The sequence below is a fragment of the Danio rerio genome, chromosome 18 (assembly GCF_049306965.1).
Source record: "Danio rerio strain Tuebingen ecotype United States chromosome 18, GRCz12tu, whole genome shotgun sequence".
In the NCBI taxonomy this organism is placed as follows: domain Eukaryota; kingdom Metazoa; phylum Chordata; class Actinopteri; order Cypriniformes; family Danionidae; genus Danio; species Danio rerio.
In genome coordinates, this window is record NC_133193.1 from 45,198,141 (window position 1) to 45,218,322 (window position 20,182).

Below are 20,182 nucleotides of genomic sequence, written 5' to 3' on the forward strand. Positions count from 1 at the left end.
ATATATATATATATATATATATATATATATATATATATATATATATATATATATATATATATATATATATACGTATATATATTATAATTATCTGCACTAATGGAGTAATTGCTTTATATTTTTAACATATTTCACATTTTTCAAAAATTAGACTATTTCTTGACAACTTTTTAAATTGTCAGACACATTACATCATCATTAAATTCTCAAACATATATATAAATAAAAAATAATAATAAATCAAAGGGGGGCTAATAATTCGGCCTTCAACTGCGTCTGTGTATATACAGTTGAAGTCAGAATTATAAACCCCCTTTTGATTTTTTATTTTCTTTTTTAAATACTTCCCAAATTATGTTTAACAGAGCAAGGAAATTTTCACAGTATGTCTGATAGTAGTTTTTCTTCTGGAAAAAAAAATCTTATTTGTTTTACTTTGGCTAGAATAAAAGTAGTTGTTAATTTTTAAAAAGCTATTTAAGGACACAATTATTGGCCCTTTTAGCTCTTTTTTCCCTGATAGTCTGCAGAACAAATCATCTTTATACAATATCTTGCCTAATTACCCTAACCAATATAGTTACCATGAATAACTTTGTTAAGCTTTTACTGTAAATGTCACTTTAAGCTGTATAGAAGTGTCTTGAAAATATGTAGTAAAACATTATTTACTGTAATCATAGCAAAGATAAAAGAAATAAGTTGTTAGAGATAAGTTTTTTAAAAATATTAGGTTAAGAAATGTGCTGAAAAAAATATTCTCTCAGTTAAATAGAAAATGGGGAAAAAATAAACAGGGGTGCTGATAATTTAGGGGGGCTAATAATTCTGACTTCAACTGTACACACACACATATATATATATATATATGGCGAGGCAGTGGCACAGTAGGTAGTGCTGTCGCCTCACAGCAAGAAGGTTGCTGGGTCGCTGGATCGAACCTCGCTCAGTTGGTGTTTCTGTGTGGAGTTTGCATGCTCTCCCTGCCTTCGAGTGGGTTTCCTCCGGGTTCTCCGGTTTCCCCCAAAGACATGGGGTACAGGTGAATTGGGTAAGCTAAATTGTTCGTAGTGTATGAGTGTGTGTGTGTGAATGTCTGTGTGGATGTTTCCCAGAGATGGGTTGTGGCTGGAAGGGCATCCACTGCGTAAAAACTTGCTGGATAAGTTGGCAGTTCATTCCGCTGTGGTGACCCTGGATTAATAAAGGGACTAAGCTGACAAGAAAATGAAAATGTGTATGTATATCAAGGTTATGACCAACAGTTTTAAGCACTTGATATTTCCCAATATTTGGTCTTAAAATATTACACTTGCAAATAAATGCCATTGTTTGATTCATTGATTGCTTGATTAAACTATTTATTTTTAAAATTATTTATGTATGTATGTGTTTATTTATTTATTATTTATTTTAATTTATTTATTTATGGAGGGAGTGGCTTCTAAACACTAAAAACCAAAAATAATAAAAAACAGTAGTAATTTTTTATGATCATATCCTAAATAACAATAAATGCATGAGTTGTTATGGCTATTTTATGTTTTTTAAAACACAGCACATCTCTTATGCTCACATGGGATACATTTATAACAGTATAATATATTAAATATATCAGTATCAGAAAACAGTAATATTGTAAATAATTGAGTAGTGAATAATAGGTCCCCTTTAAAGTTGTCTGAATTAAATGGCAATGAACCTTACTAATAAATAAATAAATAAATAAATAAATAAATAAATAAATAAATAAATAAATAAATAAAAATAATAATAAATAAATAAATATACCTACATTAGGAAATTTACAAACTTCATAGAACTCGGTCTCTAATGCTTTTTGGCAAAACAGATACATTTATAATATTGACCCATACTATGTATTTGGAGCTATTGCCAAAAATATACCAGTGCAACGTAAGACTACATTTTGGTGGTCCAGAGACAGATATTTCAAGACATTTGTCAGATATGGAACTAAAATGTGGTGGAAAACTCCAAGAACTACTCTCCCGGTGCTAGCTTGTCATACACAGTGATTGACAGCGTGACACTGCATGTGATTCTTTGTTCAGTTTTGTTCATTATAAAGAATGACATTTCATAATAACACGCAATGATAAATCATTTATTTGTGGATAAGTGGGACGAAGCCAAAAGTTCCCCAGAGGATTCGCTATCAGCCCTAAATGAGCTGCGAATGGAGGGAAAAGCCACTGGTGAAATCTCAGTTATTTCTTCATTCACTGAACAATCTGTAAAGTTGAAGCAGCAAGAACACCTAGATTAATGTCTGGGTTTAAGTAATGACTTATTATTCTAATGTGGATAATTAATTGTAAACGGCATTTCCTCACAAAGGGGTCCTTGAAGGCATTGTAAACAATTACTGGGCTCTTAGAGCAGTTTGGCTTCGAAGGTGTTTGTGCTTGATAGGGTTTGCGTTTGAATTATTCATTGCAGATAGCAAACGCAAATAGAATTACAGCACGATGACACCGGATTATGTATTTAAAATGCAGAAATGCATTTCCTTTATGCAAAACGGCATATCACTTTCTTTAAACCACAAACTGAGGATCGTGAAGGGGATGTAAGATGACACCGATGAATGTAATTAAAGCAAGGAATTGAAATAAAAATAATTAATAATAAAGTACTTTATGTGGTTATCAAGCACACATTTTCTCTGTAGATGCTATGCTTTTCTAATAAGGCTGTCAAAATAAATCCTCAAACTCTGCAAGTACATTTAATATGAAAGTTTTAATTTATATAATTGATTATATGTTACATATTACTGTACATACTATATTATATACTATACATATACACGTACATATGTGCATATTTAATTTAAGTATGATTTATATGAGGTAAATAGAAACAAATAGTATTCATACAAAAAAAATGGCTTAAATTATTTATTATCTTATGCCATGACAATTTAATAATAATAATAATAATTATAATAATAATAATAATAATAATAATAATAATAATAATAATAATAATAATAATAATAATTATTATTATTATTATTATTTATCAACACATTTTTGGGCCAGCTGACCCAGGCGAGGCTTGAACCAGCGACCTTCTTGCTGTGAGGTGACAGCACTACGTACTGTGCCACTGCGTCACTGTATATACAGTCCTCAGCATATATAAGTAAACCCCTCACAAATCTCTCTTTTTAATTCATACTTTCTATAGGATGTTTTACAATATACATTAAATTAGTCAGTAAAAGTTGTAATAACAGTCAGTAAATTAGTAGAACATATTTAAATGTTAGAGAAGAAATAGAAGAAGAATCAAGAGAAACAATATATATATATATATTATTATATACATTATATATATATATATATATATATATATATATATATATATATATATATATATATATATATATATATATATATATATATATATATATATATATTTATTTTTTTGCAATATTACACACCAATCTAAAATGTGTTATCTTTCTATTTCTAAAATATTATTTTAATAAATATATATGTTTAATAAATCTGATTAATATATTCAAAATCTAAATATTTGACCTTTATTCACTGAAACGGACATCCAGAAATGGTATATACTGGCCAGCCCAATCACCAGAGATGAACATCATTGAGCATGTCTGAGGTAAGATGAAGAGAAGGCATTGAAGATGAATCCAAAACAATCTTGATGAACCCTGCGAGTCCTGCAAGAGTGCTTTCTTTGTCATTCCAGATGACTTTATTAATACATTATTCATTGCAGAGGTGCATGAATGCAGTCCTCCAAGCTCACATACTATACTGCACATTATTTCTGTTAAGTGACAAGATTTCTGTCTAAGCAAAGTCAGACCTTACTGTCCTAATTAAATAATTAAAAATCAAGGCATGATCATATTTTATTTTGGCAAAATAAACGTAATCTAAATACCTTTACCTTTCATATAAGCCACTTCTGATACCAAATGATCAACTAGAAGTCAAGATATATTTAAATATGATTTGTGTAATGTCATTGGATAGGCTAAATTATGTGTTAACAATATTTGTAAATCAACAACTTTTTCGTTTTCATGTTCACAAAGACAATGTTTAAAAAACCTGCTATATTTTCACAATCCTACACAATGAAATAATAATATTAAAAGAGCGAGATAAGGTTTAGCAGGTTAGCTCACTGCCTCCATAGCCCTTGGAAATTTGCTTTTAACTATAAACAAAAGTTACACCAGATATTTCTGCTCAAGGAAAGTGTGCTTTCCACATGATCTCTTTATATACAGAAGCAAGCAGAGGGCACAGCAAGATACATCTAAAGCATGTATAGTACAAAAAAACCCTCGTCTGTCCATCATTTAAAGGCAGTTGTGCAGCGCTGACTGAATGTCAGAGTGCTTTTCTGCCTCGCGGCTCAGGGTCTGCACTGGCCACTTTCATTTCTCGCTGTACTATCCTTGACCATATGTGAACAGAACAGATATTAAAAGCATCCTCCAAACAATGGCACGTACAGACTCTCCAATCTCGCAACCCCTGGCCCTCACCTTCTGCTGCCCTGTACGACTATTACCAGAATATACCGCTCCCGGGGGACAAATCTCGGCGCTGTTTCTACACCAATCACAGCAAAATTGCCACTATATCAGTTATGGCGCAGAGTTCAATACTTGTAGAGAGCTCATTTAACAGTTAGGAGTAAAAATAGCTATCCTCCTGGTGCCAGCTCATCTCTGGAAGACGCAATCGGCTCGCTACTCTGAAAAGAAAGTGGTTTGACTGGTTAAATTGGTCGTGATTATGATTATTAATGATTTGAACAGCAAAAGGGGTGTTTCGGGGGCCGGCGCTAAATGTTCTGCTTTTGTGTGACAGAAAGGCACCTTCAGGTGGCACAGTGTCAGTTTTGGGTGGGTGGAGGAGGAGGGGTTGTGCCAGTAGACTTACTTCCCAAGGGCAAAGCACTCCAGCCTCACGGTGACGCCTTTGGCTGCCAGTACCGTCTGGGGAAAATGTGCTTCGATTTTAGGCTCGTACTCCCCCATTACTCCTGAAAAATCAAGGAAAAAACGACAGAAATGTAAATCATTACATAATTTTACACATGTAAAGGCTACACAACATTTCTCTTAAACATTTTAATTGGTTTTAACCTTTTCACCCCCCTACATTAGTTTATAATGTGTAAAATCTTGACTTGTTGTGGGTAACAAATGTGCCAGACTACACAGTCTTTCACGATCCATCATCTTGTGACATCTACGACGAGTGTTATTTCCCAAAGCAAATTTTATTTCAAATTCAATAAACACTGATGCTTGCAGACAACTAATAACTACACTATTTAAAGGCATTCGCTACGTGGATAGAATCAAACTTATGATTCCTTTTTAATATTAAAATATTTTATTTGAAATCTAAATGTATTTCTTCTGCCAGGGTTATTATTAAACACTCCCTCGCCTGAAGTTGCTGCGAGTGAGACGGAGAAAATTAAAGCACATCAGCAGCAGCAAGGAAAAATCAGATGCTCAAGACATAATCTTTAAAATAATGACACATTAAAAAAAAATATATATATATATATATATATATACAGTTAGGTCAAAAATTTTTTGGACATTGACACAATTCTAACATTTCTGACTCTATACACCAACACAATGGATTTGAAATGGGCATCGTGTGTTCATCTGAGGTGTTTAAGCAATAGTTCACCCAAAATTGCAATTCTGCCATCATCTACTCACACTCCACTTATTCAAAACGTGTTTGAGTTTATTTCTGTTGTATCCACTTCTCAAATTCTTTCTCAAAATGAAGATCTTTTAAATAAATGTCAGAAACCAGCAGTTACTGACTTCTATCTATTTCTACTATGTATGTCAATTGCTGTGGCTTTCCAGTTTTCTTCAGAATAGCTTGTCATGAGATCAACAGAAGAAATTTAGAACCACTTTAGTGTAAGTAATCGATTAGAACATTTTAGTTTTGGAGTGAACTATGCCTTCAAATCTCTTTCAGTTTCAGGGGTAGGTGGAAAGGTTGGATAGGCCTTCAAACATAAGTGGGGAAGGTATAGACAATTTCAGTTCTGGAGAGCCCCAGTGTTAGAGATGTTTGCTCTAATCCTAAATTTAATTCAAAGAGGCATGTTTGACTTGCAAAACTGGAACATCACATAAAACATTTCTGAATAAATCACCGTTTCTATCCAATAAGTCAAAGAGAACTAAATCATGACTTCCTGATAAACTGGTGCCAAATATCAACAAGAAAAATAGAAATTGCTGCGGCACACTCAAAAAGCGCACTTAAACTTATTTAAATTGTGCTGAAAAAAAAAATCTTAAAATTGTTTTTTTGGGGGGTGAATAACTTAATTGTTTGACAAATGATTTGACAAATCGACTGGTTGGAATCCAGCATTTTTTACAGTATGAGAATAGCTGTGGGCCCTTTATTTTATATAATAAAAAATTCAAATTCAATGAACGTAGTGACTTTTGGAGGCATGAAATGCCAATTTTAAACAAATCCAGGATATAATAATACTGAATAACAATACTTTGATGACAGACTTTGGTTAAGGGATTTTAAAATGACCAATAAATTGTTGAATGACCGTTAATGCGGTCTCATTGCATATATTTTTGTCATTACATGATCTGAAAAAAAAAAAACAGTCATATTTTATTTTGTGCATGCTGGAATTTACACTGACAAAAATCTTGTCGCCTATCCAAATTTTAGAAACAACAAATAATAACTTCTAGTTGATCATTTGGTATCAGAAGTGGCTTATATGAAAGGCAAAGGCCTCTAATATGATCATGCCTTGGTTTTTTTATTATCTCATGAGGACAGTAAGGTCCGACTTTGCTTAAACAAAAATCTTGTCACTTAACATAAATAATGTACAGTATAGAATATAAAGTCATGGAGCGGTGGAAAAATATTTGATATTGTCTATGACTCCCATGAGCTTGGACGACTGCATTCATACATCTCTACAATGACTCAAATCAATTAATAAATTAATCTGGACTGACAAAGAAAGCGTTCTTGCAGGACTCCCAGAGTTCAAGATTCTTTAATTTCATCTTAATGCCTCTTCCTTCATTTTACCCCAGACATGCTTAATAATGTTCATGTCTAGTGAATGGGCTGGCCAATCCTGGAGCACCTTGACCTTCTTTGGTTTCAGGAACTTTGATGTGGAGGCTGAGGTATGAGAAGGAGCGCTATCCTGCTAAAGAATTTGCCCTTTCCTGTGGTTTGTAATGTAATGGGCAGCACAGATGTCTTCATACCTCAGGCTGTTGATGTTGTCATTCACTCTGCAGATCTCTTGCACGCTCTCATACCAAATTTAACCCCAAATCACAATTTTTCCTTCACCAAACTTGACTGATTTCTGTGAAAATCTTGGGTTGATGAAGGTTCCAAAAGGGTCTTCTGCAGTATTTGTGATGATTGGGATGCAGTAAAACAGATGATTCATCTGAAAAATCTACCTTCAGCCACTTTTCCAAATGATCAACTAGAAGTCAAGTTATTACGTGTTGCTTTTATAACTGAGATCGATGACAAGACTTTTTTCAGATAGTCTATGCACTTAATGGGCTCTATTTTGACGGTCCATGCGCAGAGCGCAAAACGCAGAGCGCAAACGCTTTCAGGGCGTGTCAAAACGCATTTTTGCTAACTTAAGGACGGAAAAATCCGCTGTGCACCATGGTTCATAGTCTAAAAGGGTTGAGTTTATTTTCTTAATGAGTTATAGGTGTGTTTTGAGAATAAACCAATGAGAGTCTCATCTTCCATTACCTTTAAGAGCCAGCTGTGTCGCGCCATAAGCGCATTGCCATTAACATGACGTAAAGTAAGTTCACTTTCGCTTTTTCTCTCGTGGATAGGGAAACCTTACTGCAAAGACATCAATTAACCTATAAATAATTAATTTCGTTTGTTAAGCGCAAAGATTTGTTTCAAAACTATTTCTAAATTCAGTTCTCATTTCCAGCAAACAAATAAATGATTAGCAATAACAAAGTTTGGTCAAAATACTGAGTTATTTCCAAATACACCTGCTATGCCCCATATGGTCTAAAACCTGACAGGTGGAAAAATCTAAGCTTGTTTTTAATAAAACAAATATAAATATGGATATAATAAATAATACTGCTAATGATAATAACATTATACAAAAGCAAATTGAATGAACTGAAAAAGCCTCCCGAGATGAAGAAAGTATGAAGGCAGTGGTTTTTAAATTCATGTAGGCTAGAAATTAATATGTTTTGTAATATTTTAATCATTTATATTTATATCCTATATATATATCCTTATTATATCCTATATATATCATTAATATATTATATCTTTTTCATATGTGAAGATATTTGCGTATTGCATCTTGTGTGTAGTGTAAGCCAGGCGCACTTTGCGTCTGACAATAGACCCACTTTGTTCTGGTCTAAAGATCAGACTATTTACAGTTTCTCAAAATAGCAACGCGCCAAAACACGCCTGCTTTTTTAGACCAGAACGCCTATGGGCGCACATTTGAGCGCAAATGCATTTGCTATTAAAACAGCGTGGCGCAATGCCTCAAAATGACCCTTGCGCCAAGCTTAAAGTAGTAAAAGACTATGCGCCACATTGTGCCGGATGTATGATAGGGCCAAATGTGTTCCATCATAGTGTATGCACATTTTTTTTTTTTTTTCGGATAAAAAGTATCCAACTCAGTTGTGCACATAAGTGTTTTATGCAAATGTTAAACATTTATCTCCATCTTGGTATTTCATTAAGTATTTCTTTTAACAGAATTGGGATAGGATCTTACTCGCACATCTGTTACCAACTGACCTCTGCAACAGTAAGACTTTAAACATTAAAAGTGGTAGTTTAGTAAAGCTCCTATAAAGTCTCCCCAGACTTGCATATTGTATCTGGACAGATATCTGATCGCATTTTATCTGTCCCTGGGCACATGCAATCTGATTGCAATCTGCTCACTGAAGTGAGCAGGCATGTTAATAGCAGGTGTAAAGCCATTGAAGTGATCTTCAACAGAAATCGGTTTGCTCTTTGGGGCAGCACACCTCTGAGCATCTAAGCATCTCAGTTTGTAGTTTTAGAATCAGCACATTACTCACACCTTTCGCCCCTCTCACATGAAACTCTACCTTGGCATCTTCACGCTTGCTTTTTGGAAGCCCGTGCTCATTAATTAAAGCTTGTGACAACAAGCTTGTGCTTCCTGCGCACCGAGCTCGTGTTTTATTTTTTTCTTCGGGTTCATGTAGGTGCTTTGTAGGTTTAACAGAGGCCCGAGGTGCTCTTGTATGATGGATTACACGGCTCACATGGACTCCATCGCCTGAAATATCCAGTTCAGCTGCTCTATAACATTGACCTCACAATCAATAGTGCAACAGCCCAAGACACGGTTTAAATGTGGAAATTGCACATGCAGCCACCCCAAAAGGTCCTTGGACACTTTAGAGTAACCTGGATGATGTTTTTGGAAAATATCAGATTAAGCGGATAATATAAACATCCCAACTAACCTCACAGGTCTTCTAAATATAATTGAAGTCATATTTGTTAGGGCTTTAAGCATTAACTCAAATTATTCCCAATCATCTATACATTTAGTATTAGATATTCACATATAATATTATGAAAGCATCCATATAAACTATTTGTAACATTTATGATATAAAGGCTCTGATAAAAACACTAAACTATTTTGGACAAATGTTAAACGGATGAAGACCAAATTCTGGTATTTTCTAACAGCAAGTTGCCTGTATTATATGACTGTCCTATCTGTATCAGTTTGTATGTTTGATTTAATTAGGGAAATCTGAAATAGAAGAACAAAATATTTTTCTTCTTGGAGACCGGATATCATCCTTATTGAGTTGTATGAAGGTGAATGTGTATCTATATTGATATATTGTCAAATAGTTTACAGAGTGCTCACGTGTGTGTATGTTTGTATAGGTAGTGTGAGCCCATGAGTGTGAATGCCTGACTATAAAGATGTTTGGCATTACTATAACCTAGGCATTTATCTGAATGGCTGCTGAGCTATCTGTAATATTGCCACATGCATATGATGGTCATCAGAGTAAATTGTGTTTGCTACTCGAGGGAGGAAATACTAAATTATTTGGAATTATTTACAATAGAATCCTAATTCTTTATTTTTGCTTTGTCTTGCACAAACGGACTGCCATGTATCTGAATCTCTGTTGTGAAATGGGTTACAAGTAGCAGCCTACAGCAAACTCTTTGGAAAAGAAGTTCCAGACTCAGAACCTGTTTCTGCTTGTGAGTGAGTGGGCAAAACAACAACTCTAGTAAGACTTTTTTTTTGCTTCCTAAGCGCTGGACTCATTTCACACAATGTACTTTTTGTGCTCAAATTAATCATTCATACTATACGTTTCTGTCTATTATTTTAAATTAGAAAATAAGAAGTGGTTTGGGAAATTATTGAAATAGTTGATAGAAACCTTCAGTACATGTGCGGTCATCAGACTGTTTCTCCACAAACAAGGAGAGGGATATTGTCTGAGAAAAATAATTCCAGAAATTTAATTTTGCATGATATTACCATTAAATTTAAAACATATACTCAGGAGATATGTGGCTTTTGACCTATTACTTTTTTTTTGTATGGCTCCAGAATAAATTTTATATATGTGTTTATGAAATAATAAAATGTTTAGTTTGGTGCATTTTTTTATTTTATTTTTTTACATTGCTTAAGCACCTACACCATTTTTATTTTGAGCATTATAAACTCTAGATTATAGATAATAAATTCCAAAGTGTGTTCTTTCCAAAGACACATGAACTGTAAATGTAGACCAAATTATTCAGCAACTGTTACTGTTTTGGTTTGGGAAGGTCATTTTTGAAAAAGTGCCTCTGACGCTGAGGGAGACACATAAGGTCTCGGAAAACTTTTTACAGGAATTAAATTTTGCATGCTACTGTATCTTCATCAAATTTGAAATATAAACTCATGAGACACTTGGCTTTCAAGGTATATTTTTCTAGGTCATTAGATTAATGTTTTCCTGTGTTTGAATATGGAAAAATAAATATTGAACACATTTCTTTCTTTCTCATTACTTCATATTGTATAACTTTTAATATTTTTTTTTGCATGAATATTTTTTTAGACAAACCATAGTAAGGCTCAAAATATCTTCTTTCCAATGATACACAATTTATGTTTGTAGCTCACTGGGGTCTCAAGAACTATTACTAGTTAAAGTTAGGTAGCTGTAGCCCCAAAAGTGAAGGCTGGCTAATAGGCATATATATATATATATATATATATATATATATATATATATATATATATATATATATATATATATATATATATATATATATATATATATATATATATATATATAAATATATATATATATATATATATATATATATATATATATATAACAGTTCTGTCTGGTTCTTGTATCTGATTAGCTAATAGCCATGTGTTATATATTCGCCCAGTAAGAGCACTCGACTCACCTCTTCAACTTCACCCTTGTGTATCACTCCACCCACATAAAGCAACAAGCTGAGGGCACTCTACAGTTTGACAAATATTGCTGCTTTTGGGCAACACAATGTGCTTTTGAGTCTTTTTAGTTGAGAATATAGTTGTTTAGATTGCAAATATGCAGTTTATTTATAAGGATAATGCCAATTTTAAAATATTTATAATTTCTGAGAGACTATTAGCCTGCCATACTGAGTAGACCAAAAACGGTTGACGTTGTCTATCCACATGATGGTGACAGGACCACATAATAAGCCCTTCGTATATTAAAGCAGTGTAATTTTTAACTACAGCTAATAAAATCATTATTAATCTAGTAAGTGAGATTTTAAGTCGATCTTTCCTTTTGTATGTTGTAGTGCTGTTTTTATACCATATAATTGTAGTGTATTGAGTGTGAGATGGGATTCGCATATTAGGAATGTGTGTTGTGTTGGCAGAAAGAAAGAAGAAATGGCCGCATGTGTTTAGCGTTTTTCCTTATCACAAACTCAACAGCAGTCTGGTAGTGATTGCACTGCTTTTTTCAGGGTTACTTATTGTGGTATCCCGATTGCAATGAATAAATACTGTAGATTGCAATAACCTTGGGAGATATCTCTGTAGACTGATGAAATTTCTTGTCACGTTCAGCTTATAATTTTAAAATGTCAGCAAAATCACCTGTTTAATCATCACTTTAGACATTACGCTAGAGAATCATTCAAACACTAGCTCTAAATTGACGTTGTTGAATTAGTAACGCCTTGTGTTCTGACATCAGCTGCAGATGTGAATGAATGGTGGAAGAAAGTAGTTCCTAAAGAACCACACTGTTCCAGTTACTATGACCATTTATGTGAAGCTGCTTTGACACAATCTACATTGTAAAAGCGCTATACAAATAAAGCTGAATTTAATTGAATTGAATACAAAAGGGTTTTTAGACTCTCTGTGTTTGTTTTTCTTTTTTATAAAAATGATTGTGCCATCGAACTGTTGTCGCACGATTCCCACCAGTGCTTATATACAGCCATATCACACTGCTACAAGTGTGATATTGCTCTCTCTCTCTCTCTCTCTCTCTCACACACACACACACACATACACACACACACACACACACACACACACACACACACACACACACACACACACACACACACACACATATATATATACAGTACATATACATACTCACACTTTACAATAATTTCATTGGTACAATAGTTTCATTAGTTAATCAGAGATGCTTGTGCAGAATTTAATAATCATTTTTCTACATTTAATAATCATCATTAAAATCCAAAATCCATGTTTGTTAACATTAGTTGATGCACAGTAAGTTAACAAACTAACTATGAGCAACTATAATAAAACAACTGTAACAAATACTATAATGAATGTATTGTTCAATGCATCAATTATCATGAAATAATACAAACTTATTGTAAAAAGTTACGATTGTGTATATATTATTTGTAATGATGTCTAAAGGTTCAGTAAGTTGTTTCTTAAAAAAAAAAAAAAACAGAGCAAAATATATTTCACTTGTCAGGCTTAAGGCTTATAGGGTTCAACTTCGGGCATGCTTCTTAATGCATTAATAAATTCCATCTACTGTACAAGAACAAACAATCTCCTGGATTTACAATTCAGCACAACAAAGCTCGGGGGATCACAGCAAACAGGTGCCACGGTACGGCAAACCCAGTAGCTGCCAGTGACAAAGAGAGGGAATTCTCCACAGTAGCTCTCATGACAAGCTGCTAAACTAAATTATTTTGCAAGTGCACTACAGAGACCGCTGGGAAACGGGGCGAGAGAATTTGTCCTGAAAACAGAATACCACGCTGGAGTCTAATTGATGTGCACAATTCCGTGCAATGCAGAGGAATCTTGAATGGCTGCAGTTCACTTCGGCAGTCGTAGCCGGAGGGCACAGATCCTTTGTTTATTCATGCGGATGTTGCGAGGGCCCATCTATATCCATTTGCTGAGAGATATGTCAGCTGGCATTGAGTAAGTCTGCAATTACGGAGGAAAACACTCCCATTCGGGGGCCTAATTATCATTATCAGTCTTATTAAATGGGAAACTGGTGTATGAATTTTGCATGAGAAAGTGTTTCTTTCCATTTTTGCACTTTGAAGGACGTAACAAATATTTCATTTATACAAGAATAAGCTTTGACCATCATCACTGAATTGTGGGGTGAAAAATAATAATAAAAGATCAAATTTATGCTGTTTTAACCATGTTAGAGCCAACTGGAAAGTCAAGTTTTATATTAAAACAATATCACAAAACTTTTATTTACGCAAAATAAAAGTGTACAAAAATTTAATTAACCTGAAATATTAAAATAGTAATAATTTACTCATGTTTTGTTTTCCAAATGGTCAGCTTTTTTAACAAATAAGTGGATGCTTCAATGATTCGAATGATTCAGTTATACATAGACTCTTGTTGTGTATGGGTCTCCAACAACTTGCGTGCAAGGTCAAAAATACTTTCATCGTTTTATATTATGCATTTATTTTTACCCAATTATCCTAGCGACTCCATATGATTCCTTTTGCGATTCATTTGTTCCCAAACCCCTCCTTAGCGTGAACCTAATCAGCGCTGATTGGACCGACGACCCAGTCTGTTGCAATCAATCGACTGCATTCAGCACAAGACCAACAGAAATGCCCACCATTGCTACAGTATGAAGTAGCAGAAAGTATATAAGAGGCCAATGCAGGAATGCAATAAAGCAATGCAGTTAAACAGCAGCATATTAATCCACACAGTGGCAAAAGTACAACTACTTTAAAAATTGACCGCACCTATGAGGAACAGCTGATGGTGGCCATAGCAAAGGCAAACAGCAGAGGATCACCAGTTCAGAAGAATATTTAAAGTTGGTAAAGTGAGAAGCACGCGTCACGTTTTTAACGTAGTTTTGGACGCAATATGTGATTAGTCCCATACAGATTTAACCTAAGAGATACATTACAAGCACTGATCTATAAACGATAAGTGATTACAAGCCGCGCTGGGCGATTACAACTTATAACACACAATTAAACATATATTTTGCAAACTACACAAAATGAAGCAACACTTATTTATTACATTTACATGTTATTATCCGGAGGAAGAAGAAACTTGTCTATTTGTACTGTAAAAATTACTGACAAAGTCTGACAAAGTCCCATAGTCTCTGCTGCTGCTTCAATAGCAAACGACTGACATCCCACATTGCAGCTTAGGTTATTGTATCAAAAATCAGAAAACTGACAGGAACAAACACAGCAGTAGGTTGGCTATATTGTGGTATTGGTGTAAAAATGAACTTTAACTCTTTATTCCCCGCAGCTGAATCTCTATCTGTCAGTGATCATCATCAGACCTGTCATCTCCCGCGCTTTCGCTAATGTCTGAAGTGAAATGCTGTATGTATCGACGTCAATGTGATCAAACAAAAAAAGATCCAAACCCAACTCGATTTGTTCATTCGACTCCGAGTCAACTATTTCGCTAAAGAATCAATAGTTTTAAACAGGGTGCACTTTCAGATTTAAACCTCAGCTGGATTTTGTTATTCACTTAGAGCTGTGTTAAACACTGCAAGGAAGGTCAATTTCAAAAACCCATAATAGGACCTCTTTAAAAATTCTAAGCATTCTCTCAAAATATGTGTCGATATAAGTGTTGTTATCAAAAATCATTCTGCTAGCTAAAACACAGAGAAAAATATGGCCAAATTAAGACACACAATCACCCCAGAGTGGATGAAAACATCCCCAGCAGTACGTAAGGGTGTAAATTAATAAGCTCAGTTTCGTGTGTAAATATGAATGAATCAGCATTTTTGAATGAATTTGGTTGAATGGATTCACTCATAAAAAATACAAATAAAAACAGTCACACAACAGCTGACCTTCTTGCATAACATTGCAACCTGCGTAAAGACTCCAAGGATAATTTACACACTGAGATTTAAACCGAAGTGATTTTTACAAGGCTGCTTTTGAATGGCCAATGAAGAAAGATGCATTCCGCCCCAAGAATGCTGTAGGCATGACATATACCAGATAAGCAAAAACTAACTGACGAAACTAACCAGCCAAACTCTGCCTCCTTGCCTACAGCTGTAATCTCCAGCACGTTTATAGCCCATTTTATGATAGCAGTCCGTTTTCCCCTAAACAACTTTTCCATTTCAGTCTCAATCCCTTTACTTGTTACACATTTATGATTCCAAAGCAAGCCCATGTGTATAATGAATTTGCGATATTTCATTGGTTTATGCTGCAATGCATTTTCTGCGTATCCTATTTAGTGTCTAGAGGGGCTGAAATTGATAGGACTGAATTCTAGGCCAGCTGTACCGAAACAAACAGATGAGATCTTTTTGTGCCGCGATGCCTATTTTCAAATCTAAAAATTTAATCCATTTATTAACATGGAATGGGTTAGTTTTGTGCAATGCAATTTTCCATTTTCTTTTTGTTGTGCCGTACAGGACAATCACCTGATGAAAGTCTGGGCATACATCAGACGTTTAAAGCTTTCACATCCAACCGCTAATGAAAAAGCCATTATCCCAATGCTGGGTTTCACATCTATTTCCTAATGACTAAACCAAAACCAAAAGTGCAAATTGAAAGCAAAATGGGAGATATACACATACTTCCATAAGACATGGTGATGCAAAAAACTGCTAAATGGATAGTTTGCATCATTTTCACACTCGTGTTTCTTTTTTTCTCCTTTCTTTAAGGTACAATTAGCATTATTAACAAACCATTAGCTATGACTTTGAGCTCATTTAATGTTTAATTCTCTGCCTACACTCTCAGAAATAAAGGTACAAAAGCTGTTACCAGGGCTGTACCTTTTCAAAAATTATGCATTTGTAACTAAAGTGTCCTTATTAAGACCTCAAGGGTACATATGAAGAGTTCAGATGCGAAAACCTCTAAGTGGGGTCTGAAATTTTCCTCTAAAATTTGCACTTTTCAGTTATTTCACTTTAAAAGCAATGAAAAAAAAAAAATTCTTCGAACTAAGGGTGAAATTACTGAAGCTGCACACAACAACAAAGAAGAAAAATACTAATTTTAGATGAACATTTCAAACAGAACTCTAAACTCTTCACATTATTACCTGAAAACTACCTCTTGAAATGTTTAGGTACTAATACATACCTTTGAGGTACCAATATGGACGCTTTAAGAACAAATGTTTACCTTTTAAAAATGTATAACCCCAGTACAGCTCGCATAGGTTTATTTATGAAAGTGTAACAATAATTATTAGGGTAATTAAATTAACCGGTGATGATCTATTAATGAACCAATACTGAACTGTCTATGTCTGTATAGCGGTGCATCGAAGAAACAATTAATTTTTACACCCTTAAATATATACAGTTGCAATGAGAATTATTAAACCCCCTTTGAATTTATTTATTTTTATATTTCCCAAATCTTTAACAGAGCAAGGACATTTTCACAGTATGTCTGATAATATTTTTTTCTTCTGGAAAAAGTCCAGTTTGTTTTATTTCGGCCAAAATAAAATAAAAAAATTAAAAAATAAATAAATAAATGTTTTAAGGTTAAAATTATTAGCCCCTATAAGCTATTTATATATTTTCTATCTACAGAACAAACCATCATTACACAATAACTTGCCTAATTACCCTAACCTGCCTAGTTAACCTAATTAACCAAGTTAATCCTTTAAATGTCACTTTAAGTGTCTTGAAAAATAGATATTAAAATATAAAAAAATAAGTAATACATGCCTTTGAGGTACCAATATGGACCTTTTAAGTACAAATGTATACCTTTAAAAAAAGTTATAACCTCAGTGACAGCTTTCGTACCTTTATTTTCGAGAGTGTAACAACAATTATTAAGGTAGTAAGTTAGGGAAGAATTTTTGGGTCGATTTATGTATATAAAATAAAATCATGCACAATATGTACATTATAAGTACAAATAAAAAGCAATTATCTTAAAAATTATCACCTATCAGGTCAAACATTACAGGTTAATAGTGAGAATTGGTACCAATACTAAATATCAAATACTTTTCAAAGCCATAGGGTCCTATCATACACCTGGCACAATAAGGCGCAAGACGTGTTTGGTGCAATTTATTGCTACCCTAATTGTCCTGTTTTGTGGCACGTTGTTTAAATAGTAAATCCATTTGCGTTGCTTTGTGGACTCATGGGTGTTCAGGTCTAGAAAGGTGGTGCAAAAGTAAATTTGGACCCAAGATTTGGTAATTTCCAGTGTTTCATTTGATTCCAGGTCTGTTTTTCAGTTTTTTGCTCCAATACAATCCAAAGCATACTTGATAAATAAATAAATAAATAAATAAATAAATAAATAAATAAATAAATAAATAAATAAATAAATGCATAACAATTTACTCCAACCTTGTGTTAAATATGTGCACATTGTTTTTTTGGATCAATGGCAATTGTGTGAGATGCAGTGGTGAGAAATATGCTTCTCACAAATATAACAAGTGCGACACATCTGTCTTGAAAATAGGAATTAAATTCATTAAAATAAATTAGTGATAAAAATGTTAGATAATTAGAACCCTGTTTTTGTGAGTGGATAATTACTACTACTGTTTTGAAACAGTTGAACAAATCATACAGAACAAAAAATTATAATAATACAAAAAATAAACTTGGCACTGACCTGCTATCACAAAAAAATATGTATTAATAAATATGTCAAAACTTTATATCCCTCAAAAGAAAGAAAGAAAGAAATCAGACAGAAAGAAAGAAAGAAAGAAAGAAAGAAAGAAAGAAAGAAAGAAAGAAAGAAAGAAAGAAAGAAAGAAAGAAAGAAAGAAAGAAACAAAGAAAAACTAAATAAGTGTTTGTAACAACATGAGGATGCGTAAATGATGACCAATTCAAATTTGTTGGGGTGAATATCTCAAGTAAGACAAAAATAAATTGACGCTAGGTTGACAAACAAATGACTGTCAAGGTCCTTGCTATTTGTAGCTAAATAAACCCTTCCATTAAATTGTCAGAATGTTTAAAGCGTAATCATTTGGCGTTGTGCATCATCACATCACTGTTTCACTTCCCATTAAAATCACAATTATGAGATGTGTCATGTTACAATTCGTTCTGTAGTCCTCTGTGCTCCTATTGAAGCATTTATATTTATGTTTAGCACATGTCCACTCGGTGTCTGAACACATCACTGAGGCACAGCTCATAAGACCTTCTAAATAGGTATTCCTGAGGGCCCAATAAATGTTTACTGTGATGTCCTGATGTGAACTCAAATGTCCGTTTGAGGAAAATGGCCATCATGAAATGTCAGTTGGATTTTCTTGCTTAGTGTGGCAGGAGCTATATAGTAATATACGTTGATCATGGTCAATAGTGGGCAATATTGAATTTTTAAGATTTTTGATGCCGATTGTGTACTTGCAAAACAGCAGCCTACTATAGCTTAAAAGTGATAAATAAATGTGATTATATATATATATATATATATATATATATATATATATATATATATAAGCTATTTTTTTTCGATAGTTTCCAGAACAAACCATCGTTATACAATAACTTGCCTAATTACCCTAACCTCCCTAGTAAACCTAAGTAACCTAGTTAAGCCTTTAAATGTCCTTTAAACTGTATAGAAGTGTCTTGAAAAATATCTAGTAAAATATTATTTACTGTCATCATGGCATAGATGAAATAAATCAGTTATTAGAAATGAGTTGCTAAAACTATTGTGTTTAGAAATCTGTTAAACAGAAATTGGGGAAAAAAAATCAACAGGGGGGCAAATAATTCAGGGGGTTTCATAATTCTGATTGCAACTGTATATATCAAATTGTATTACTTGTTACTTGTTTTAGTATATCAAGTCGAACTAATAAAATGGAGATACAAATAATAAATTATTTTAAAATATTTATATATAACCCAACATTTTTTAAGTTTAATATCCCAGTAGTAAATCAAAGAACATAAACACAGACTGTATTTAAAGTAGTATATAAGTGTTAGTTTGTAATGTGTTAGTGATTTTATGATATTTAATGAAAATATTTATTTTCATATTTATCGACTGGAATGTCCATGCAGATGTTTTTAAATTAAAATTCAAATTGAGATCAGCAGAGCATAAAAATGCGATACGTACCTATAATCCACAATATCCAATGGCCCTACATTATAAAAATCAAGGTCACGGCAATCCCAGGTTATTAAAAAAAAGTTGGTATTAAGCATATTTATAATTCTACAAGACAAGGAGACAGGATAAAAATATTAAAACAGAGAGAGAGAATTTTTGGATTTATAAATTAAAAGCAACTAGATTTTCAAGTTTAAATGGCCAATTACATTTTTAAAAATTTTTGGCAAAACAGTTTGTCTTATAGATTATCATCATATATTGTTGAATATGTATGTGTTAGTATATGCATTCTTATGTGTGCATATATATATATATATATATATATATATATATATATATATATATATATATATATATATATATATATATATATATATGTGTGTGTGTGTGTATGT

At 33.2% G+C, this 20,182-nt stretch overlaps 1 protein-coding gene across 12 annotated transcripts in view; it reads right to left on the bottom strand.

The window, feature by feature from the left end:
• The window catches only part of cntn5 (contactin 5), a 444,462-nt gene that overhangs the window by 122,839 nt on the left and 301,441 nt on the right, over positions 1–20,182 (bottom strand). For all 12 annotated transcript variants that reach the window (XR_012393602.1, XM_073928913.1, XM_073928910.1 and 9 more), the window contains 1 exon segment: positions 4,959–5,061. Coding sequence is in view for 11 of the 12 variants with exons in the window: in XM_073928913.1 (XP_073785014.1) it covers positions 4,959–5,061 (103 nt within the window). In the remaining variant the exon portion in view is untranslated.